A 25,014-nucleotide genomic window follows, 5' to 3' on the forward strand; every position below is an offset into this window, starting at 1 on the left:
CTCCTCCTTCCCTCCCTCCCTCCCTCCCTCCCTCCCTCCTGCCTCCCTCCCTCCCTCCTCCTCCAGCAGCCAAAGGGATTTTTTTCCCCCTTTCTTTTCTCTCTCTCTCTCTCCCCCTCTCTCTCTCTCTCTGTTTTTTTTTTTTTTTTCATTTTTTCCTTCCTCCTCCTCCTCTTCCTCCCCACCGCGGAGCCGGGCGCCAGCGTGAAGGATAAATAAAAAGCGAAGAGGAAGAGGCTGGGGAGGAGGAGGAGGAGGAGGAGGGGGGGAAGGAAAGAAGAAGAAGAAGAAAGCGAGCAAGAAAAGAAAGCGAGGAGCCAGGCGGCCAGCCCAGCCGCGCCGCTCCCGGCAGCCAGGGCAGGAGGAGGAGGCGGCGGCGGCGGCGGAGCGGGGGCCGGTGGCCGGCGATGGATGACCAGCCGCGGCTGATGCACACGCACAGCGGGGTGGGGATGCCGGGGCACCCGGGCCTGTCCCAGCACATGCAGGATGGACCAGGCGGGGCGGAGGGGGAGGCAGGCAGGAAGCAGGACATCGGAGACATCTTACAGCAGATCATGACCATCACGGACCAGAGTTTGGACGAAGCGCAGGCCAGGTGAGAGCGGCGGAGGGGCGGGTGGGGGGCAGGTGCCGGGGAAGTTTCCCCCGCGCCCCGGCCCGGCCTTTGTTGTCCGGCGGGGGGAGCGGGCCCAGCCGCGGGGAGCATCGCGGGGGGACGGGGGTTCCTGCTGCTGAGAAATTTGGGGTGGAGGGAAAAAAAGGGAACGGGTTCATTCTCCTCCACCCCAACTTCGTGGCGGTTTCTGGGGGTCGCAGCACCCACAGCCCGCGCCCCCCATCCCGCCTCCCCCCCGGCCCCTTCCCCACCGGGGGTCCCAAAGTCGGGCTCGGCCGGGCAGGCGGCCTGGCTTTACCCAGCCTTTTTGTGGAGGGGGTTAATTCCGGAGGGAGATGGTTGTTGGAGCAGGCTCGGCGTACGGCGAGGGGCTCTGCTTCGGGCTCCTCCGAAACAGGCATGAAGTGCTGCTCGATTTTTTTTTTTTTTAGGAGCGTTAATAATGTTCTTTTTTAGGGCCCTGTAGTGGTGTTATTTTTAAGGCGGTGTTTTTGCGCTTGGAGGATGCACATAGAAGCTTTTTTTTTTCCCCTTCTTAATTGCAGAGATATTTAAAAAGAAAAAATAAGGCTGTAAAAAGCCAGTAACCGAATCGCCCCTGGCTTCAAGGAATGCAGACCTAATACAGACCTTCAAAGGCGCTAGCAAAAGTTAAGGGAGGGAAAAAAATGATTCCTAAATTGAAGGCACAGTGGAAGGAATAAAAAAAAAAGTTGCCCTGAATTGCCTGGGGTACGCTTGAAATTTCTTCTGGGCTGCAGAGCTGCTAGGTGTGGTGCCCTTCCCCTAGGCATTCATGCCCTGAGCTGGAGCAGATTGCTAGAATACATTGTTCCTGGAAAAACGCACCGTGCAGCCCTAAAACTCGCTTAGTAAGAACTTCCAGAAGGATAAAAGTACCCCCCAAACCTCAGCTTACATCCTCTCCACCTTCCCAGCTTGTATAAAGCTCTCGCTTACTGAAAAGGCTTGTTGCTGGGCTGATCTTACTCATTTTCTTATGTTCTTGCAGAGGCAGAGTAGCTGTTAGCAGAAGGAGGAGGAAACCATGCACTTTCTCCCCGGCCAGACCGGGGGCACTGAGGGGATCTTCCTTCAGAAAGTTGCAGGAATTGTGCGTGTTCCTGTCTGGATAATTTAGTGTAGTTAATCAAATCAATAAAACCAAAGGACAACAGAGCTAGGAGAAGGCTTTATGGGTTTGCCTTGCTGGACTATTTCAGCTGCTTCCTCACAGTACTTTTTTTTATTATTATTTTTCATGCCGAGCTGCCAAACGTGCTGTATTTATCAGTGGTGTTTGGCTTTACATTTCCTCCATCCATCCTTCTGTTGCGCGATTGTTTTGCTGTCCTCTTTTTTTTTTTTTTAATGAAGTTTTGGGAGGATACAAAGTGCCAGTATTATTTGTAAAGGGGCCCCTACAGCATATGTATGTGATTTGTGTATACCCAAATGTCTGCGCCCATCTGGGTGTGCTGATAAGGGGATGCTGTGGTTCTGCAAGGGTATATACCTTTGAGAGACTTCATCAGATATATAAATCTTTTTAACATGTTGTGGGTGGTGGGGTAAGTAGTGTGAATGTTTGCCAGATGTTCACATCGTCTTTCGCGTGTAATTTTGGTTGGTAAACAGAAATCCCGTAACTGGCGCTTGATAGCAACAGCCCTTTATACAACTAAACTCTTGGCTAAATGATCGTATGGCTTAAGAGAAAAAAAAATAATCCTACTGTTTCTTTGCCTCAGCGGGGACATGGTGGGTTTTAACACCAGCCAATTAAAACCGCACCCCCCCCCCCCCCCCCCCAAAACTCTCTTCTCAAAACCCACAGGAGAACGGTCAGCTCTGAAATAATAGCAGCTGAAAAGAAAGGCGTTCAGTAGCATGCCCTCCGCTTCCCAGAAGCAGCCGGCTGTGTTTTTAAATGTGTTTACCGTCCCAATTGTAAAGAATTAAATTTTAACACCTGCACATAAGCTGGATGTAAGTAGCATGGAGGCAGAGGAATGGGTTTTTCTCTCCATATGTGCGCCTGTGTCTCTGCGCTCCAAGTTGGGCGCTGAAATTCTCTGAATTGACAGCTCTAAGCAGAGGATGTTTCCAGTGCTGGGGCAAGAGGGGGTTTATTTCCCCTCTGCTGTGCAGGACGAGCCTAATAAAGCACATGGCTGGGTTTAATGTTGGAGGTGGGGGACAAAGAGACCCTAGTACTTTCTCTGTCTTGAATAAGACAGTTGAACCGAGCTTGGCTCCCAAAAGCTGCTGACTTCGGCTCAGCGCGTCGCCTGGCTCGCACCGGTGGTGGGAGCTGCTCAGTGGCAAAGGTGATTTTCAAGCCATTCCTAAATTGGCATAATTCATCTCATCTGCATTAGGTAGGTGGCTGTTCGCAGCAGTGGCGCTCAAGTCCTAGTAGGGATGTTGGCAGGGCCGAGAGGGCTCAAACATGTGTCCCCCTCACCTCCGGCACACACATACCAGTCAGCATGGATTTAGAAAGTTGTTCTTTTTGTTCCTCGTGATGACATTCTAACCTCACCTTCCCCTCTTTTCTTTTCTCTTCAGGAAACATGCTTTAAATTGCCACAGGATGAAGCCAGCCCTTTTTAATGTCTTGTGTGAAATCAAAGAAAAAACAGGTAGGAAATCAATGCTCTTCGTTCTGTATTGTTTTTCTTTTTGCTCTTTGAGTGTTTATTCCAGCAAGTTTGCCCCCCCACCATGTAGCAGTATTTAAGTGGGGAGAAATAAGTTGCTGGTATTTAATGCTTCTGGCAGTGGACTTGCATGATGCGGTTTGTGTCTGGAAGGGAAAATTTCGTGGTTTAATTCTATTGTATAGCCTCTTTTTATTTATTGCTTTTTCTGGGGAGAAGAAAAAAATCAAAACCTTTGCAATTTCTCTCTTGCTCTAGTTTCTTCTTTAAGACATGCCACTGTTTAAAAAAATAATAAATCTGAGCATGGAGTAGAGGGGGAAAACCCGAATGAAGTTGTGCAGTTTTACTACTATTAATATTAAGGTAAACATAAAGGTTTCTTTTTCTTAAAGAAAGGGTTAAAATGCTCTTGTCTGCCAATCATCCAGGCTAGTTCATGTAAGAGCAAGTTGTCAGTTGCCTTTAGTGAAAGCAATATATTAGATCGTTAGTTACTTTAGGGTACTGTTGTTTTATGGCATGGGGTGTTCTCAGGCTTCTAAAGAAGCTAATGGCATGAGAGCATTGGTTCTGCCGTTTCCCACTTTCCAGACCTCCTACCATGTACTAACACACTTATAACACATCCCAGGGGGGCATTTAAATTTTAAAAGCAACAATTAAAAAATAGCAGTCATCAATCAAGGGTGATCTTAAACAACAGATGCTCAGGGAAGGACATTTAGCAACATGCACCACTTACGTATTTGTTGGAATCTTTTTTTTTTTTTAATTAAAAAAAAATAGGCAGAATTTGGTGGGGGGGGTGTGGGGGGGTTCGTTTCTGCTGTTGGCTTTCTGAGACGACCAGAGTTGATCAGCGGGCTTTTCCATGCCGATCTAGCTGCCTTGTTTTAGCACGCTGCAAAGTACTTGACTTGTCCCCCCCTCTTCCCTTTTACAACAAGGACTGTAACAGTCAATAATTCATATCTAAACCACATAAGCAAGGGCATGACATGAATGAAAGTGACAATAAATATGATTGCACAACTGGTTGATATACATTGATAGTTACACATAAAAGGGGAACAGCTTTCAGAAACCTGAATCTGGGTCTTTTTTTTTTCTTTTATATATATATATATATAAAAATATAAAAAAAACCTCCTAGCATGAGCAGCTGATTGAAAATACAATTACTTGACTCTTGCAATATATATAAAATGACTAAGGGGGCCCTTTGTTAAACACTGTTTGTGTAGTGTGTAGCCCAGACAAAGCACCTACTGATGGCATTCGGCTCTCTGAAGTCCTCACGGCTGCGTGGCCGGGTCTGACCTTCCCGAGGAGTCCTTCCTTACAGAGCTCCCGTAATATCAAGCAGTGGATTTGGTATGGGAAGCTCCGCACAGTTTGTATGATGTAACATGGAGGAGTCTACCTAGAGATAAATTTTACGGGTTTTATAGCGTTTCCCTATGTGCTACCCCAAAAAAAGGAGATACGAAGTTCCTTTCCCTGTTCCCTCTTTCTCCTTTTATTTTGTGTGAGCCAAAGACAATGTCTGTCAGCCTTCTCTCAGCGTGTATTTCATGCTGTGTACATTGCCCGTGTAGGGGTACTTTTTGGCAATGTAACTGATTAATTCTAGCTCGACTTTGCTATCTATGCGGTTGCAAAGTTAGGGGGTGGGGAATCTTGTAGGACCAAGCCTGGTGGGAAATCCAGGTGACCTCGTGGATGTCCTGGGGTCCTGGCAAGCTGGGGAGGGATGGGGAGCTGTAATACCCCCACAGGGACTGCGTGGGATAATTCCTGTCTGCTAAGGAAAATAGAGAGAGATGGTGTAGGGTGAAGCGTGCTGCTGGAGATAAAGGATATTAGGGTGTGAACTATGGCTCTCTTAGACTTTTTTAAATTTAGTTGTTCCTGTTGTGCCTGGGTTACTTGGCTATAGGGCTGCTGTATAGAGGTCTCGAAAGAGGCTGAATCGAGATGGCTTTTGGAGTATTGTTTATCTACGCTCTGATATGTTTACGGTGAATTATTTTACTTTGCGAATTCAAAGACCTCCACCCCTCTCCCCCATCTGTGTCCCCAGAAGTCACACTTTGTAAGGAGGCAAATGGCCAGATTGTTTTTTTTTTTTTTTTTAATTATTGCTTTGTGGGCTCAATGCTAGGAGGAAGTTAGCAGTGTTTTTTCTGGGGCTGAGGGTACCTCTTTCTGGTTTCTTACTCCTTCCTTGTGGGCAGTGGCATAAAAGTTGAGTCAGCTTCTCTCTTCCCACTTTCCATTTTGCTTCCCAGATTTTTGCATGTGTTGCATTTGAAATCCTGGTATTGTTTGTGGTCAGTGGTGGGTGTTTGAGAGTGTGTGCGTACATCTTCCCCCCGGCGTTATGATGTGCAGAAATGTGCGTTCAGTTACCCCGCTGCCTGATTTAAGTGACTCCAGAGCCTTACGGAGACTTTACCGCTGTCTCTCGCAACATTATGGCTAATATTTCATAGTGTTAACATTGTCTTGAGCAAACACAAAGTGTCCATAAAGTTCTTGGTGAAAAAAAGACTTCTCAAACAGTTCCCTTTTGCACTTGGGCTCTTCAGTTATTTTAAAGCATTTATTAACACTTTAAAAAAAATAATAATAAGGAAAAAAAAAAAGCTTGGTGGGGGTTGTATTTTGTCTGCAACCTGGAGGTTGTTTCTTTCGGGGTGATGTCTTTAAAAGTAACAGAAGTTGAGAGGTTTGATCCGATGGGAGTATGTGGCATAGGGGGGGAGAAATCGCTCCTTAAATATACGTGCAAGTTGTCGGCATTCATTTGGTGTGTTTTCACTTGCTGTTGGTCGCTTTGTTGTGAGGGAAGGGGCAGGACTGCCTTCAAATGGCTGGCTGGCTTTTTGGAATAATAATTATGGAAATGGGAGGCATTGTTGTCCTAAATACAATTGATTCCTCTGTCAATAGGGATTGAAATCGGAAATTGCATTGCAGATTTATAAAAAGTTTGAAGGCAGGAGTAGGGGCTGTCTTTATGGCCTTTTTTTTCCACTTGTTTTTTCTCTCAGTATGTTTTTTTTTTTAAGCTGTTCTCTGCATGAGCAGAATAGCTAAGCAGAAGAATCAGGCAAGGCGTACGCAGACGTGGGGTCCTTGGATGGCAAACTGGAAAATATCTGCTGTCAAAATGCAGCAGCATCTATTTCAGCTGTGAGCCTTTCCTAACTCCCATCTCGTTCGGCGGAGACTGGTGGGGAGAGGCTGAGCGCAGGATATATGACCATTTAATCTGATTCCTCCTCCTTAAGAGCTTTTCCCATCGTTTCACTTTCTCTGCTCTTTTGGGGGAGGTGAGCGCATTGGGCATATTCTACTTCTTAAAAAGACCCTGACTTTGTATTTGAAATTTCCTGATTTTTATTTTCTTACCCACCTCACCCTTGTGTGTTGAAGGAATTCAGGTTTCAAAGAAAAATGTACATACCAGTGGCGGGGGGAATTTACAAAGTGGAATATTTATAGACAGCACTGATTTGCTGTGCCATTGTTGTTGAATAATGGGTTTGTTTTTTTTAATTTTAGAACATAATAGCTATATAAGGTGCCTTTTAGCTACCTTTCCCTGTGCATTATCTTCACCAAACTTAACTCAAATCAGATCTTTGGAGGAGGTAGGATTTTTTTTTCCCCCTTCTTTTCTTCCTTAACACCCCTTTGTTCTCTCCAGCTCTGTGTTCAATTAACACCCCCATCGCAGAACTGTAGTCTCTTTTTTTTTTTTAATGTCTGTTACTGTATTTCACTTCTGACACCTCTCTTATTATTCTTGCCTGCTATTTCTCTTTAATATAGCAATTACGATATGGGGTTTCTTTCTTTCTTCCTCCCTCCTTCGCCCCCCCCCCCCCCCCCCCCCCCCGCCAATCTCCACCAAGAGCAGTTCCAGGAGGAAAAGGGGCAGCTGTGGTGCACGTGGCGCTGGTCTTTTTGGGGTGCAGGGCCGAGCTGTAAGCGGGGTATGCTGGGAAGCCCCAGGCCCCTGGGATGAAGTTTTTTGCACGGCAGGATGGGGCAGCTTGCTCCCCCCGCCGCCCCCTCCGGCCCTTCTCTAGGGTTTCAAACCCTGCCATCCTTCTTGTCCTGCATTTCCACCCAGGTTTTCCAAAATGCAGGGGAGAGTTAAACACCCCGATTTGAATTTCAGAGCAATTTTTGTACCCAAGGCTTCATTCTGCTTCTGCAAAAGCTCATCATGAAAGTGCTTGTACAGGATCGGCTCCCTGCTCTGCTCTGCAGGTCCAGCCCTTGCCTCGCTGCTCTCCCTCCTGCCCTTCAAAGGGGAGGAAGCCTTTGCTTTGATTTTTTTCTTTTTTCCCCCTTTTCCTCTCCTTTCCAGTTGAAAGGCTTTGAAGGCAAAAGTGATGCTTCTCTCTCCAAGCTGGGCAGGCTCCCTGTAGGGCTGGGATCTGCAGAGTCTGCCAGGTCCCTGGTGTGGCTGCCCTGGGGGGAAGCAAAACATTTTGGGAGAGCAGGGCCTCTAGCCAGCCAGCGCTGCCTGAGGAAGCCTCTTTGCAGCTCACAATTAAATTGCTTCCAGAAACTTGACGTGGTCAAGGGACGGGAACATACAAGCGTCTGGAAGATAGGGATGGTTTGGGAGGGAAGGCAGTGTCTAGGAGACCTTGGTTTGGTGGAGAGCTGTATTACCGCAAGAGGAGCAGCCACCTCTGGTGACTGGGAGGGGATAGAAAAAACAGTCACCCTGATGGGAAGGGGCACATGTGCCAATAGGTCTGGTGGCTGGAAGGAGCAGGGTCTTCAGGGCTGGACCTGTGTCACTGCAGTGAGTCCTTTTTCTTGGCTTTCCTCTTCCAACATGGTGTTGTCCACCAGAGATCTGCTGAGGGTGGATAGCTTTGGAGGAGCGTGCTTGCATGGAGACTTCTCTTTTTCCTTTTTAATTTTATATTTTCTTCCTCTCCCCTGGTAGCATGTGGTTGGAGCTCTTTGAACGGAGCAGGCTTAATTAGTTTAATCAAAATTGGCCTCCTGCAATCCTCCAGGGGAGGAGGTGGGAAGCACGGGGCTGCCAGTGGACTCTTCGTCCCACCTCCTCCCCCTTGGCCCTGCTGGCAAAGCAGAGAAACGGGGCCTGGCTCCAGCACAGCATTACTGCTGCTGAGGGACTCCCCACGATTTGGGGAGTACAGGAGCAAACCTGTTTGGTTTTGTTACAAGGCTTGTTTTTTGTGGGTGCCTGATATTGAGTAAACTTTGCTGTGACTGCAGCAGACCAGGAGGATGCTCTTGGAGGGTGTGCTGTGTCCCATCGCTCCCTGCCCCATCTGTTTGCTCCTGGGGGATGGATGAGCTTGTCCTGCTGCCCTTGATCCCGTGTTGCCGTCTCCCAGCCTTTGCTTGCATCAACCTCCCCAGGTTTTGAGTAGCAATGGCTGTCCAGGGGAAGGAGGGTGCTGGGAAGGTGCCGTACTGGTAGCCTGCTCTTCGGATGCTGCCTGCTGACAGCACTGGACAAGGCACAGAGGGGAAGGAATCTTCGTGTTCGATTAATGCGTGCTGGAAAAATATCTGTATTAACCAGATTAATGTTACGTGTCTTCCCTGCTGCCATGGATCTCTTCAGTCCATCTCTCCTTGCCTCACCACGGTCTTGGCAGCAGTCAAAGTGTTGTGGGTGAGTCCAGGAAAAGAGATCTTGTTATCAGACCTTGTAGCTCTAAATGAGAAACTCGGAAGATCTTTCAGGCCTAAATTTCTCCAGGGAAAAATGGTTCAAGTTCCCTTATTTGAGACCTGCAAAGGGATTTCCCCCTCGGAGCACTGACTGTCTGTGAGCAGAGCTTTTTCTAAATGATCTCAAATGCTAGATTTACTCCTGTTAGCAGGCTTGTGTGCTGCGTGCCGGCGCTGGCTTTGAGGGCAGCAGCTGTAAACAAAATGCAGAGAAACTCTGAGACAATTTCATCATGGCTTTTTTTTTTTCCCCCGTCACAAGGAAATTACTGCATGCAGCAATTCTTTAGGGGGGTAGGGTGGTGGTTTAAACGCAAATGGTTTCGTTTGCAGTGAGATACACTAGGCTATGCTGCTGCTGGTGCTTCTGCTGAATCAGAGCTAGGGATTTTGGCGGGGAGAAGGGAGGAATACAGGATTCCTCCTCTGCCTTTAGTTTAGTACCTCATTCCCCAGTTCCTCCTTTAAACCGGGAGCTGCTGCCTTCTCTGTTAATGAAGCTCTGCAAAGGGTTTCATGATTTCTTGGAAATCTGCTGTGAAGCATTTTACTACTATTTTTTTTTTCCTTCCTGTGCTTGGAGTTGGGGTGCTTTGGGAGGCAGGAGAGCCTGTCCTATTTGCTGTGTGCGTTAGAGGGGTGGTTTGCAGCTGCTGCAAAATACCAGGTACCCAATGGGAGCAGGGGGTGAATTTGCATCTGAAGATGTGATATTTTCTCTTTTCCACTTTTTTGATTTTTTTTTTTTAATTCCTGCTCTGCATTCCCATAGCTGTTCTCCTGTACAGTGAGTTTCATCCTACTGGTAACATGTGCTTTGCTTTGGGAGTTGCTGTGGGGTAGATGGGCTGCACAGCCCTGGCTCCACGGACCCCAGAGCAGGATGCTCCTGCCAGACCTCGTGCTTTTGGGCTGAATCTTTGGGTGCCAGGTGGCGAGAAGTGACGCTTCCTTGCGCTGCAAGGATGTGTGCTGTACAGCGCCTAGCACAGGGGGTCTCGGTGCTGGGTTGGGGTTTGGAAGGAGGTAATGTAATTTACAGCAATGGATCTGGTTAATAATCTCCAGCAGCTTCTGTATACTCAGGGGCTGCTTGTATTCCCAGCCAGGTGTTTGCAGACCAGATCAATATGGCCCTATTTGCATGGGGCTGTCCGTAATCTAATAAACCACCCTCAATCTGTGTCCTTTGCTTTCCCCAAATATCCACCCAGAGAAGATCCCAGTCTGGTTGGACTGACAAGCGCTCCTTGTGGCAGGAGAAGCTCTTTGTGAACGGTGCTTGGCCCCTGGGCTGTCAGCCTGGGGTCACACATGGCACCCCAATGCTGCAAGTGGGTACTGCATGCCAAGGCTATACCCTCCACTAGAGCCTGGGCTGTGTGAGCACCCCTGCTTTTTGGGTGTGCTGGGTGTTTGTAGGTGCTGCATGGTGCTTTGCAGACAGTCACCTCCCCAGTGTGCTCCAGGGGCATCGACATCAGGTATTTTCCATGAAATCCCTCCTTTCACTGTGTTTCCTTTGGGGAACATTTGCTGGGCACCCCATTTGAAACCAAAAATGATGGTTTTGAGGGCCAGGAGGTCGGCAGCTTCTGCTGAAAACTGTCTTGGAGGTGTTGCGTCCCCTGGCGACTTAAATCATACAAGGTGGCGGCCAGTATAGGGATAAATTACAGAAAGCTATGGCCTGAGAAGGCTGTGGGCTGAATACATTAAAGCATGGTAATGGCAGGGCTGGGGAGGGATTTGTGTGATGCTTTCTCCCAATGCTGGGGGATTTGTTGGGCTAGAATTATTGGTTTGCAACTTTAAAAATTAAAATCGTTTTAAAAAAACCAAAAAACAAAAAACAAAACAAAAAAAGCACTGAAGAATTAAATCTCTTGGCCTTGTGTTTGTGAGCCTTGCCCCTGTATACATATGTCTTTCTAAGCCAGAACAGAAAGCCTCCTTTACTGACTCCTTTTCTTGGTGGCAAAGGTGCGGCGGCAGGAGAACCGGCAGCCCGATGGAGGGGATGGCTGCTGGGGGAAGCCGCCTCGCTGAGCTGCTGTGTCCACTGTGGAGCGGTGTGCTGCCGCTGCTTCTCGGTGTTTTGGGGAGGTCGCTAGCACAGATAATAGAAATCCCCTCTGACACCTTGAGCAAGCAATACGTTGTCACTGTCCTCTCCCTGCCCAACCTTTTATTTATAGGAGAAGCCTTACCCAAAATAGCTTTTTTTGCTTGCCTAAGGTGATGGGTTGTTTCCCACTCCCTCCCCTTTTTTTTTTTAATATACTGATAAATTGAAAGCGCTTGGAACAGTCAGTGCTATGAGGAAGCACTTTAATCTAAAATGATAACTTTACCATTTTACTTCAGCCTTGGTGAAAAACGAGCAGAGCTGCGTTTGCAAGTGGGATCTGCCCGTCTAAATGCTAGTGGCTGGATTTTTGTTTCTCGCTCAAGTGCAAGCCCAGAAACTCGGTTTATCATTTCCACGTCCCATTTTCAGTTTCACAGGCTGCGTTTTGTAATGCCACGTTTGGCCCAGCCTGGCTGGCCTGCCTGTCCTCGTTATCAGAAGAGGAAAATCAAGTTTCTCTCCTGGTTGGATAACATTTTCAAATTCCGGAGTGATGTCGATTAGCAGAATTAGCAGTGGCAGGTTAACCGGCAAAAATATCCTTCCAGTTGTGAAGTGTTCATTGCTGCTCGCTGCTTCTTTCCCAATTCCAGTGGTCCTGATCCTGGACACATCTCTGCAGTATGGGGATTTTTCTCTCTTAAGTCAGCATGACTGTTTCCTTTGACATTTGATATTTACAAGGCTGGAGCCAAAATGAAAGCAAATCTGCTCATAACTCTCCGAAATGTGCCTTTCTAATTTCAACATTAATGTTTCAAAACCCAAGCTGCTGGTGGGTGTAGTTTGCTTGTTTACACACATCCTTTTTTTCCCCTGTGCAGTGATTCTCTGGTGAAACATTAAAAATGATACTATACCTGGAGCCCGTGGATGGATCAGTCTCTGGCTTTAAGCTTTGAATTTGGCTTTTAACTCTAATTTTAAAAGGTTGCAAGTGTTTTAACTTAGTCTTTTTTTTGTTTGGGAGGGGGATGTTTATATGAAAATTATTATTGCAATATGGTGATTATTGCAATATTTGCAATAATATGTTTATTTGCAAATATAATATGACTGATGCAAATCTGTAGACAAAAGGCACAATTCACAGGGTAAAAGAAATGAGTTGGAAGGAGTTGCAGCTGTCAATCCTGACTTCATAGCACAGGGCACAGCTTCCCTGGTATGTTTTGTGTGAAGCTTGTGCTTTCCAGAAGGGTGTTTGGTCTTGTGTAGGAAAGTTGCAGGCAGTGGGACATATTCCACCCCCTGGTGGAGGTGGTGTTTTAAAGGGTTTATAACCCTTCCTTTGTAAGGGGTCACCTATTTATTTCTGATATGAATTTGTGAATCTTCTGGCTGCTGCGCTGTGCATGTGCCGGCTGAGAGCAAGGAGCCTGCCACGTCCCTGCTCCCGGTGCAGTTGCGTGTCTGGGGGGAGCAGGTGGCAGGAATGGTGTTTTCGGCAAATGTATTATTCCCCCGGAAAATCCTGGCTGTTAGATCTGGTTAGCAGATGTGAAGTGTCGATGGGTATTGGTGGTGGGAAGAGGAGTTGCAATATACTTCGCTAATGGAGAAAAACCTGAGGAGCAATTCACTGATTTATGCTTTTGGCGATGTGAAATGAAGCCATCTGAAGCGCTTTGCTCAGCAAGCTCTTAGCAGACCGCTTCCTCCTCCCTACTTCATGCAGATTTTTCCAAAGAGGCTGTTTCTCTGCTCTGTCACTGGGTGGGCAGAGGTGGCTAGAGGGGCATGGACCCCTTAAATGTATCTGGAGGCACAAAGCATCGAGCATGGGAGCAGGGAGTGAGCAGCCCCTGCTGTAGCTCGCTCCAAAGCCCCAGTGCAATTCTGTCCCCAAGCGGCTGAAAAGGTCAGTTAGCGCAATAGCAAATGTTTAATTTTTTTTTTTTTGCACTCCTTCAAATAGTCAAATTAGCATCCTTTTTCTGCCTCGGGAGCTTCTGGAGGGGGCGTCCCGGGAAGGATTATCGGTAGGAGTGCCTGGGCCCAGGCTGTTCCTCTCCCGAAGGTCCCCGTCTGCTATTTGCACATCCCAGGGTCTAACTGCGGCTGGCATTTCCCCTGTTTGGTGGAATTTACTTTCCTCCTGGCAAGGGCATTGGGTAACATTTACGCACCTGGGCCGCTTAAGCTGCAGAGGGGCTGGGGGGATGCGGCAGAGAAGGTCAGGGGTCTCTGCTTTCCTTACAGGCAGGAGGGAGCAGGGAGAGTAGCTGATGGGTAGTGTGTCCTCTACCTAGGCAGCAAGGAGGAGGGGAAAAATGACGTGATGTAGTGTGATGGTACCTGCGCAACCATCTGGACTCTGCTCTGATGTTGGGTGGATGCGGGCTTGGCCCTGGCTGTGGAGAGATAGGACCTTGCTCTGTCTCTTGTGGTGGATGGATTGGTTGGGCAGCTGGGTCTAGGCAGTGGGTGCTTGGTGGTTTTTTATTGTGGCAAAGGGCGCTATATTTCCATTTGGATAGTTTTGCAGCATGTGCCTGGGAGGAGTGCAGTCTAGGGTGGGATTTCTCCTTAGAGATGGCTCTTCTGCATCCAGGTCTAGAAAGCTGTGGGGTCCTGACCCCTGGGCTCTTGGGGGTAGGATGACATGTGCAGCAACATGATGGTATGGCTGGAACTTTAGGGAGACTATCCTAAGGGCAAACAGAGATCGTTTACTGTGGAAAAACGCACAAGCAATGTGGAAGGAGATAAGACACAGCGAAAGGAATTCCCCAGTCTTTCCATGTTCCTGAGGCAGCCGGCAAAGTCCATGCAGGTGAAAGGACAGATTTTTATTTCCCTTTTTCTGCTGTGTTTGGTTAGGCCTTGGAAACATCCTTCAGCAAAGGCAGTGAGCTGGGTGCTCGGGGGTCTAACAGCCAGGGGCCAGGGCAGAAGGCGAGTGCCGGCAGGGCTGTGATGGTGCTTCCAGCCCCAACACCCAGCTGGGAGCTGCGGGCACGGCTGGTGGAGTGTGCTGATCCTGCATGCCGAGGCACGCAGCTGCAGGCAAGGGCGGTGGATGGACCTGCTTCATCATACATAGGCTGCGATTGAGAAAGGAGCTGTGTGATTAGGAGAGGTCCCTGTGGTTTGTGTTTGAAAGGAGCTCCATTAGGATAATTTTTAAGCTCCTGTTTAATCAGAAGGCTGCCTGCTGATGCAGAGGGAGATGCTTGTGCGGTGGGTCTCCACTCATGCCACATCCCCTTTTCCCAGTCCCTTTTGCTTTTTTTAATTACTTTTGCTTCACCCATTGAAGTTGCCGGGTCTGCTACCATAGATGCAGCCGGGCTCCTGTCAGCACCCTTGAGTAGTGATGCTCTTCCCTCAGGCGGCTCTTTTCAAGGACCTCCTCGGCCTCTTGCCCGTTGCACATAGTCAGCAGCCTGCTGCCTTCCTCTTGGCACATCTCCTCCCTCTACGCAGGCGTACCAGTGCTGGGTCTGACCCTGGTCAGCAATTGCCCTCGCAGGCTCCTGGGGGAAGCCCGTCCCTGGGGCTCTCATAGGCTCAGCGGGGAGTGTGGAGGAGATGTAAATGAAGAACAAATGAGAACCATATAGAGACAAATGGGAATCAGATTTAGGAAGCAGACGAGACAACCCTTTGGAAGGGGCAGGGGGGCTGTTTGCTTTAATCAGTCTCCTTGGGTTTCAGGCAATAATAAAGCAGACTTGTTTTCTTTTACCTTCACTTCCCTCAGCCCCCTCTCTCTTTTTCTCTGTTCCTGTTGCTTCCTGTTCTCGAAACAACTCTGGATCCAGCAGCACCATCATCTCCTCTGTGAGCTCCCAAATTCTGCAAACGGGATTACTCGCCAGTCCAGCTGATAACTTGTCCAGATTTTTTCCCTCCTCCTGTCTTTCTCCCTGTTGGTAGCTTGTTGCCTTGAGCCAGGCTGCCTTGGCTGGGCTGCTGGGGATGGGTCTCTCCCACCACATGAGGAGCTTTCTGGACTTTCTGGAGCAAGCAGTGGAATGAACTCCTTCACACGGTTTTCTCTGTGGAGCTGATTTGTCCTGGCATGCTCTATGTACTTTAGAGGCAGTCCCTAGGGACTGGAGGAGATTAAAGTTTCTCTGTCGGAGGTATTGGGCAGTGCCTCCAAGATACTTGAGTTACCTCCTAACCTGTGCTCCTCTGGGACATGGTGGTGGCTGCAAGGGAGGACCCTACCTTCCTGGCCTCCACAGGCGGGTTGTTCCCTTGCGGAAATGTGCTTGCTTCCCCTTGCTCCTCCTTTTTTTTTTTCCCTGGTCATCGTCTTGGTGCACAGCAGGTGGATCTTGGGAGGGCTGTGGTGGCTCTATGTAGCCATAGGTCAGTGAAGCCAAGCCTTTGATCTCTTCCACTTCCAAGAGTCCTGGTGGTAAGTAATCATCTTCCCAAGCAGGAGGCCAGACTGGTGCTGGGATTAGCAGTTCCTGTGACCACCTCTGCAGCTCTCAGTCTCCTGTGCTGGGCACATGCAAGGGATGAAGTTTCTCCCGCTTTAAAGGGGAATGCGTGCCCTGCCTACTGCTGTGAGTCTGGTTGGGGAGGTCTCACCACTGACTTCTGCAGCTCGGCTGCTGCAGTGTGCAGGGCTGTTGTGGTCGTGTCCCAGGCAGAGCTTTGTCATACAGAGTTGTTTTTCTATTTGCTGGTGGCTAGTAGAGAGACAAGGAATCTGGGGTAACCTCTGGCATGTTCTACTGGATTGCTTCCAAGTGCTGTCCTGGCTTTTGTAATGCACTTAATCTCTGTCTTACGTAGGATTCCCCATCCTGGAGAGTAAGTTTACCCACTCCACTGGGATGTGCTGGGAAGACTGTTGATGAACAGCCTCCAGTATGACCCTTGGATTTCCAATTGCTTGTGCCTCAGGCAGAGACTTTCAAGGTGGCAGAGCTAGAACTGTGTTCTCAGCCAGCCTGTGGGGCTGTGGCTCCCCTCCTGTGTTCAGTGGGTGATGCTGGTGCAGTGCGGTGGGGTGGTGGTTTGTCCAGGGCCCCCTTCACCACCAGTGCTCAGCAGGTCTCTTGTGAAAGCTGCAGAATTGCACATACAATTGCAATAATTTTCCTGTGTGGCTTGGTGCATCTTGCATGTAGGTTTTGCCGATAATCCTTGATGGAGGCTGTGCCCGATGCCAGTGCGGGTATCTTAGCTGCTTGGCAAGAGCCACTGGGGAGGAAGTTTGTAGTGCCCAGGAGGGGCTGATTTAATTAACATTTGCAAGACTACCACAGGGCTTTCCAGTTGCAAACTGGTTTGGCTTTGCTTTCTGAAAAGCAGAGTGAAGCAAAGGAGTAGAGTGTGCCCTGCGGTGGCTTTTCCAAGCACCTGAGGTTGGCACGAGGGAAATTACTTCCATTGCAGTGCAGGGTGAGCCTCCTCCCTTGTTCAGCGTGGCAGACATCGTGGTTGTAAACAGTCACCCCAGTTTGTAACCGTACTGTAGGCAGTCGTCACCCCAGCTTGTGCAGGTGAGTGCCAGGGGAGCACATGGATGCTTTGGTGCCCTGGCCCTGGATGCATCCCAAAGCTCCCTGTCCTGCACCGTATCTCATCTTCCTGTGCTTCCAGAGAGTTTTGTGCAGAAGATACTTCTTGTTGCTGCCAGCAAGCTTCCCTTTAACCATGCCACGGTGCGGCTTTTTTAAAAATTGTATTTTATTAGGCAATTCCCATTTGGTTGCTTTAAAAAGCAAGCCCTTGTGGCTGGCCCCTGGCCCGCTGCTAACAGATTTGTTTGAGAAAAGGCTGCGTTGGCATCCTGCTTTATTGAACATGCCTCCTGGGAAGGCGGTTTGAATATCCTTCTGTCTCCTCTGAGCAGGGAGCTCTCAGGACTGCCTGCCGCCATGGGGATGGGGAATGCTCTCCTCTCTCTTTCCTTCCCACCCCTTCCCCTTGTTCAAGCCTCCCTTTTTTTTTCTTTTTTCTTTTTTTTTTTTTGGACGAGAGAGAGTGCTATGCACGGTGCGTCCCGCTTCATGCGGCTTTTCTCTTTCCCCACGGAGTTCATCCAAAGTTCGTATCCAGACGATGAACAAAGTAGCTCAGACCTTTTCCTGACTCCTCACCCTTTGTCCTCATCACTTAGTGACAGACAGGAATCAAATGCCACAGACAGGCTGACGGGACAGGGCTGTGTGAAAGTCCTTGGAGGAGGAGTGGAGCAGTGCTGGGTAGATGGGGGACTCATGTTTAAACCCTTCTTCCTGGGTAAAGAGCAGAGTTGCTTTTACTTTGAAGCACAGAGAGGAGGTGCAGCATTTTTTTTTTTTGGCATAAACCAGATAAATTTTTAGTGACAATAGACATAGGGAAGAAGGACCGGATGGAGTTAACCTCTGTGTTTAGCACTGGGTGTGCCTCCTGTTGGGAGCAGGGGAAGGAAGAGGCTATGGTCTGTTATGGATTGGAGGGATGGAGGCTGCTGGTCTGCCTGCATTGCCTCTCTTCTGGAACAGGCAGCTTTGCCATAGGGAAGAGGGGGTGCACAGTCCTGGTCCCCATCCATTTCTAAAGGCTGCATTGGCCTGGCTTGCTCATCCGTCTCACCAAGAAAGGTGGCTTGGTCTGGTCCTGGCTTGGTCTTCCATATCTCTGGGCTTCAGGGCTCCCCTCGGGGTTGGTGGGTGGTACCCAGGGTGCCGGGGAGTGTGGTTTAATGTTGGAGGCCTCCCTGTGCCAGTGGGCAGCATGTGCAGGCTGGTTTAACTGGGCAGCTGCCTGGGTTGGCCTTCTTGCTGCTACCAAAAGCTGGGAAAGGACTGTTTCCTGAGGTGGCATTAGGGGTGCTCAGAAGACTTGGTTCAGCCTGCCAGGAAGGGAAAAAGAGCAGTTTAGCCTGTTTGTTCGTTAGCACTTGTCAACTCATTCGTGTTAGAATTAGGATGACTCTTGATGGGTATTTATCCCTCTTCCAGATGTGCTTCCCATGATTCACCTTCTTTCCTATTTTTTTAATGAAAAATAGTGACAACTGGAATGTCTGGAAGTCTCAGACAAGGAAAGGGTGGCAGCATCTCATGGCAGAGATTTTTCTGGGGGCTTTTATGGCTGTAGCACCAAGCTGGCAGAGGTTGGAGGGTAAGGATCTCAAGCCTCCGGGGAGAGGAGGTCTCCACGAAATGTAGGCTGCCCCTCTGCTTAGGGCTGCTCCTCAAGAGGTGCTGTGATCCTGCAGAGATGTGCTGGGCCAGGGTTCTGCTCCAGTCCTGGATCTTCTCATGACTGAATGCCCCATGTCTGTCTCTGGAAAGCAAGGACCTTCCCCTTGGATCCTACAGGGATCCTCATGCAGACAAGTGGCTGCAGCCTTCCATAACATGATATCTGTTAAAGCTTCTGGACCAAGCTCCAGGGATGTGGTGCAGGGCAGGGCTGGGGGCTTCACCTGCTTGGGGCCACCCTGTTGGCAGGGGGATGTGAATATCCCTTGTGTAGACCAGCTCTGTGTCTGGCTCTAGAGGGATGGGTATGCGATTGGGCAGGGAAGGGAAATGCTGCTGTCAGAAAAGGTCTTGCAAAGGAGTGTTCACATTTTGTCCTCAAATTCTGGAAAGCGCCCTGGAAACTGTGCGTGAGAGGAAGATCTCTTGGGTTCAGTTTGCATGTGGAGACAGTGTTCATGGTTTAAATGAGCGAGAGCAATATAGTCTCCTCTGGCAGAGGAGAAACCAAATTGCTCAGTGAGTTCCAGGACTGAGCGGGGAGCTGGGGTGAACAGCTCACCCCAAGGCATGGCAGGTCGAGTCTACATCCCCATGGCTCTGGCCACTCATCAAGCCTGCTGCTGACTGCTGGGGCTGCTTTCAGGGGTCATCTCAGAGGCAGCAGGAAGGGGCTGGGGAGGTCTGGGGTTTGCCCTCTTTTGTTTGCTGATTTTGCAGAGCTTGCTGATCTGGGCCCTGGCCAGCTCATCTGACTCACAGGAATCATCTCGCAAGTCTCCTCCATCCTCCATTACCTGATCTGAGTGCCTCCTGGCGTGTCGCCTCTCACTGCTGTGCCATCGCGGAGCAGTGGCCGTGAAGGGAGCTGTGCATTTGTGCTGCTTGTGTCTGCCACAGGCTGCTGCAGCGCGTGGTGCTGGAGTGGACAGGAGCATGGGTCTGCCCTCTGCCATGCATGCTCCCTTTGCTAGCGACCATCTTTCCTGACCCTGCAGGTAGTCTCTAAATGTCTTTACAGAGACATTTGCTCTGTTTGAGAGGCAAAATAAAGATCTGCTTGCTTGTTAAGAGGAGCAAGCTTGATGGCCTTGTTTTTTCCCTGTCACCAGTGCTGTGTTGCTGATGGTAGCAGTACTGGGTGCTGTAGGAGGTAGTTTGGGGCTTCCACTCACCTCTTGCCTGGTTGCTGTAGGGCTGCTGTGTTTCTGTTCATAAATGCAACAGGTCAGACCTAGAGGAGGATTGTGGCAATGAGAAAGACATTTTACTATCCGCAGGCTCTTTCCAGCACTCCCTATCTCTGGTAAATGTGGTGGGTCAGCGGGAGGTGACCAGAGTCAAATCAAAACTCTGTGCACTGATGCTGCAAACTCTGAGGTCCCTGTTGAGCAAAGGCAGGGGTGAGACATGCTTGGAAATCATTTGCATTGCCAGCTGGGAAGTCTCCTGGAGTTCCTGGCTTGCCAGTCGTGCTGTGAATTCTTTGCATGTGGCTTTACCGCCTCACCCCTCCAGGGAAGCTGCTGGGGTGTGTTACCATCCGAATCTTGTACCCATGCGAGGTGCTTGGTTTGGCAAAGGGCTGCTCTTGCATCAGGCTGGGCTGTGCCCAGCGAGCACCGGGGGAAGGTTCCTGTGCTTCCAGCAGGAACATTGCTCAGAAATAGTCCAATATTGTGGTTCCTCTGGGTGCTTGGGGAGGTCTGTGTTTTGTGGCTTGTTCCATGTGCCACGTGAATTTCTCCCCTGTGGGTCCTGGTGACTTGCAGGATTTGGGTGTTTGGTGGCTTTCTGGCCTGTGGTTGCCAAACCATGCGTAATGCTGCGCAAGCAGTCTGCATCTTGTATTAAGTTTGCAGGTACCTTGTGGAGAGCTCAAGAGAATGGGAAGGTGCTGGTTTGGTATGATCGGGGACTCGCATCCCCAGTAAGCTATGGAGCAAACGTCTCCTATAGACTGGGTGCCGGTGGACAGCCTGGCTTGGTACAGCGGCAGGGAGGTGTTTTTCGTCTCTGCCGAGCGGTGTTGAGGTGTCTCCTTAGTGTGTGACAGGGAGATGTCGAGGTGCCTTACCTGGCTGGTCCCCCATGGAGCGGAGACTCCTGGGTGCTCAAGGAGCTGGAGCAGGCTTGTCCAGGACTGGGTGCTGAAGAAGCAGCACTCCCCTCTTGCAGAAGGGTTAGGCCAGTGGTAGAGTGCACCTCTCTGGGATGGTGGCTGAGGTTTGGGTCTCGCCTAGCCTGAGCCTCCCGCTTGCGGGGCCTCAGTGCAGCCTGTTGCTAAAAGTGGAAGGTGTTGTCCTGAAAATGCCCTCCTGGATGATTTAGGCACTGACGTTTTACCACCTTTTCAGCAGAGCTGCGGTCCCAGGGCTGGTAAAAATTAGCTACTTATTTGTGGTTGTGGGCTCTCCCAGGGTCAGGAGCCCGTGTGCATGGGTCCCCGCCATCAGAAGGGGTTTGTCGTGTGGGAGAGCACTGCTGTCTGCCTTGATATGTTCCCTATTGTGCGTCCCAGCCTCGAGCGCAATGGTGTCCCACAAGATGTGTGATGGGTGCCCAGCCAGCCCTGGAGCCGAGCTCTCCGGCCGTCTCCCCGTACCCCCGCCCGCCTCCTCCGCGGCAGTGCCTTTGTCAGCCCGCCAGAAACCCGCAGCGCCGCAGCCAGCCTCCCTGAAGTGCCAGCGATGCGGCGTTCGGGTCCCGGCCCCCCTCCCCGCCTCTGCCCCAGCATTTATCAGCAGCCTCCCTTCCCTCCCAGCCGCCAAATTCTTTCTCCGTGCCGTCATCCTACGGCCAGAAGCCGCCCTGTCCCCACTCTCCCTCCCTCCCTCCGAAACCAGCCCAGAACTGCTGGGCAAACATTTCGCCTGTTGTTATTACAGTATTCCCATCTGCATACTTAGTCATAAACCCCTTTTAATTCCAGCCTTTTTCTGGGGCGGGGTTAAGAGTTCAAACCCATCATTTTTCTTTTAGGGCTGGAGGCTTACAAAAGCAGCCCGCGGCGAGATTGTTCAGGAAGATGGGCCCAAGAGTGAGTTTAGGGGGAGGGAAAGGGGAAGGGGGTGGTGGGGAGGGGGGTTGCACACAGGGCCCTGGCTGTGCAGCCCCCCCACCTCGCCAGGGAAGGCTTTGGATGAGGTTTCTGTGGGGCTGGCTGTGGCAGAGGGGTGCTCTCCCTGCGGCTTGCTGGGAAGCTGGAGGTGGATAGAGCTGGCCCCTTCTTGGGGAGGCATTGAGTCAAGTTGTGCTGCTGCTGGTTCTGCTTAGTTTGCCAGAGTCTTTGGATAATGGAGCGCTGAAAGCCGGAGAGGAGCGTTCCCAAACTTGCAGGGAAGGGGGGGGCAGCCCTGGCTCTGTGCAAGGGCCTCTCCAGGAGAGGCCCCCCCCCCCCAGCACAACACGATGCTCTGATGCTTTAGCGATGCAAAGGATGCTGCTGGGCTCCCTTTGCCCAGCTCACCATGTCCTTACTTTAAAGGCTGTCCTCACCTTGCTTGGGGTGGTGAAGGTCCTGCTCCAGGAGCACTGGTGGTCCCTGTGATCACCTCCTACCCTGTGCAGGTACGCCTAGGGCTGGATGAGCCCAGATACCTCTGCATTCCTTTCAAAAAACATTGGTGTCCATTGCTTGTGAGCCTACCTGGACTTAGGTGGCTGTAGTAACATCCCTCCTCCCCTCTGGAGCCAAGCTGCTTTAATTCCCTCTGTTGCAAGGGTTCCCAGATGCTGGCAGCTCCTACCAGCTCGAAGCCACGCCATCATGAGGTCTTTGTGCCCTCCACCAGCTTTTCTGTGACCTGGGTGGTGTGGGCAAGGCAGGAGGGGGACACAGGGCTTGTAAGTGCAATACTTAATTCCTGTGCGAGGTTTGGTGCCTGTGTCCTGCCCATAATACTGATGCAGAGCCCCCGGACTGGATGCTGACCTGGGTCCAGTGGGAGATGCTCCCTCCTCAGTCTTGCCCAGTGTGGATGCCACACCCCATCCCTGTGGGATGGGGTACGGAGCAGTTGTTTATAGGCTTGAGAGGCATTGGGATCTTCTTTGTGTCTTAAGGCAAGATGAGGTCTTTTTTTCCTCCCCTCCAAATTAAAAGGTCTCGAGGAGGAAAGGAAATAATAATAATGTGTATTTGGGTTGACAGAAATGTTGTACACATTTGTGCAGCTCAATTTCCCAAACATGTTTCAGTAAAGACAACTCTCTTGCTTTGCTTTTGGGAAGCATAAAAAAGATGGAAATGTCTCATATTTACATTTTTGAAATCAAGCTTTTGCGTTTTTATTAAAAGTATTTCTCTGAAATTTGACTTCAGTTTTAGGTTATAAATACCTTAATGACAAATCCCGCTCTCAAGTGATGCTGTTATAAAAAAAAAAAGTCCTGAAAGAACAGGTATTTGGGCAGTTCTGCTTGAAAGTTACTCAGACAGGAATGCCAAAGCAAAGCTTGCAGGAACAACCTCCACTTCCCCTCTCTGTGTATCCCACCATTTGATCTGTGGTTGTTACTCTGTATGGACTGCATGATGGCTTATCATATGCAGTTTTGCCGCCCTCCCCCCCCCCCCCGCCGTTTTCTTAGATGTGCATACTGAGGGTTTTGTGGCACTATGGATATTGGACAGCCACAGGAAAATAATGTAAACAACATGCTCTGTATTTTTAGCAAGTCAGGTAGAGGCTTTTTGAAAGCTTGCCTCAGTGTAGGTGGTCACCATGGTCTTGCAGCTGTATGCAGGTGGGTGGAGTTGTGGGGCTATCCCAGGCAGGTTGAGTGGTCTGAACTTGCATATAAATTAGCTTTACCACTTGATCACCTGAATTGCCCTGAGAGCTGCACTTCTAGGTGGAGATAATTTTTTTTTTTCTATGTGGATGTTGGGTGGTTGTTAAGCTGCTGTAGAGGGAAGGGAGCTTGTCAAATGAGAAACTTTGGGTTAGTCCCCAGTAATCTGAGGCATTCATCCTTCTGGCCTGAACAGTTTAGTCTCTTGATGTGATAAGAGTCAGCATGTGTTGGACCTGTACTTTTCTTTTTGCAAGTGCAAGGGTGGAAGGGGAAAGGCCCACTGTGAGCAAAAGCGGCTTGTGAGCCCTTCTGCACGCCTCTGCCGCGGGGAGCAGGAGGGGGAGCGGGTGGAGCTGGAGGGCTGTGATGGCTTTTTCCAGCTGTGGGCATGCCCAGGATTGTGTGCTCGAAGTGCGGGGCTCTGCCTACCTGCCCTCTGCATGCTTGGCAAGCCGCGGCTTGCAAGGCATGGCGGGTCCTGCGTGCAGGCTGCATTGCTTGCTGCACCCTCCCCCTCCTGCTTTGGAGGAAAGCTGTGTGGGTCGTGGCCAGCCACCTGCTTCATTGCCTTTCTCAAGGGGTGCTGCTCAGCTTTGCAAAGCTGGGTGCTGCTCTTTTCCCCCCTGCATGGAGTTTTCCTCTCTTGTGATCAGAGGGAGCGGGTGGTTTGCTGAGCTGCACTGGCTGCTCAGAGAGGCTTTGCAAGGTGCACACAGTGTTCGTTAGACCTGTTTAGCAGGAAACTTATGTCTTGAAAAAGGACTGTCTGGCCTGCCTGGTGTGGGGCAGGAGAGCAGGCTCAGCCCTTGTGCGGGAGCCAAAAGAGGTGTAGGTTTGGTTTCTGGGCACGATGTGTTGTTGAGTGATGCTGGTCATGTCACTCTGCTTCCTTGCTGGCTGGTCTGCATGGCGGGGACATCTGTATCTGTGTATCTTACGGCTCTTTGATCGATTAAAGCAGCTTGGATTGTTGCAGAGAAGGGAGCCTGCCTGTTGTCCTCTGCCTGTGTCCTCGTGTTGTGCAGCGAGGGTCTGGCTGGGTGACACAAGTCACACGCCTTTACTGGCAGGAACGGGGTGGAATATTGGGCTGCAGAGGAGCACTGGTGGAGTTAGTTTTATGTTTTCTTCTGAGGAACAGAGAGTGCTGATCTCGGAGGCTCTGAAACCTTTCCCCGCTTTCACATCTCCATCCTCCAGGTGGATGCATCCTCAGGATTTGGGTGTTCTGCCCAGGGTGCCAGGGCTGTGCATTGCAACACTCTCCTGCCTCCCGCGCAGAGCTGCCTCCAGCAGAAGGAGAGCTGGTGTGTGGAAAAGCACTGGGGTTACATGACCTATGCCTGAAGATTTCATTAAATCAGGATGAATTTTGTGCTGTTTGTGTGTGTAGTTTCCCTTTCTTCTGCAAACAGGGGCCTTGCCTGCCCCAGGAGTTGGAAACATGGAATATCCATGCTGCTCCTCTTCCCATCTCTGTTTTTATTTTTTGTGTTGAAAATGAGAGATTTCTCCCCTCCCTGCACTCGCCTGCGCCTTTTGCCTTTCTGCTGCCCGATGCCTTAATTACAGCTGACGAAAGAGTGTGCCGGTAAATCTTGGGAGAGGTCGCCCCTGTCACATGCCAGCCCCAGGACGGGGGATGTGCTGTTCCCACTCCCTCCTGACCATGAGCACGTTTTCATCACTGTTTCTTCAAGCTCTCTCCCTCTCTTCTTAACGTGCTGCTTGTGTAATTGTTGGCTGTTTGTCCACTAATGATTATAAATTAGCGGCCGAGTGTATAAAAAGTTAATGAAGTTCTGTCGGTGGAACCATTACGCCTTCACAGGCTGGCACGTACAGGTCGGCTGAGCCGGTAAGAAAAGCCAGACACCGAGTCCGGCCTTT

At 50.1% G+C, this 25,014-nt stretch overlaps 1 protein-coding gene across 4 annotated transcripts in view; it reads left to right on the forward strand.

The window, feature by feature from the left end:
- Positions 1–407: 407 nt before the first annotated feature.
- PBX1 (PBX homeobox 1) overlaps positions 408–25,014 on the forward strand; it is a 131,295-nt gene continuing 106,688 nt past the window's right edge. For all 4 annotated transcript variants that reach the window (XM_086462445.1, XM_086462446.1, XM_086462447.1 and 1 more), the window contains exons 1-2: positions 408–598; positions 3,191–3,264. In XM_086462445.1, coding sequence (XP_086318571.1) covers positions 408–598; positions 3,191–3,264 — 265 coding nt within the window. The remainder of the gene's footprint in view (positions 599–3,190; positions 3,265–25,014) is intronic.

Source organism: Leptosomus discolor, chromosome 3 (assembly GCF_034619465.1).
Source record: "Leptosomus discolor isolate bLepDis1 chromosome 3, bLepDis1.hap2, whole genome shotgun sequence".
In the NCBI taxonomy this organism is placed as follows: Eukaryota; Metazoa; Chordata; class Aves; order Leptosomiformes; family Leptosomidae; genus Leptosomus; species Leptosomus discolor.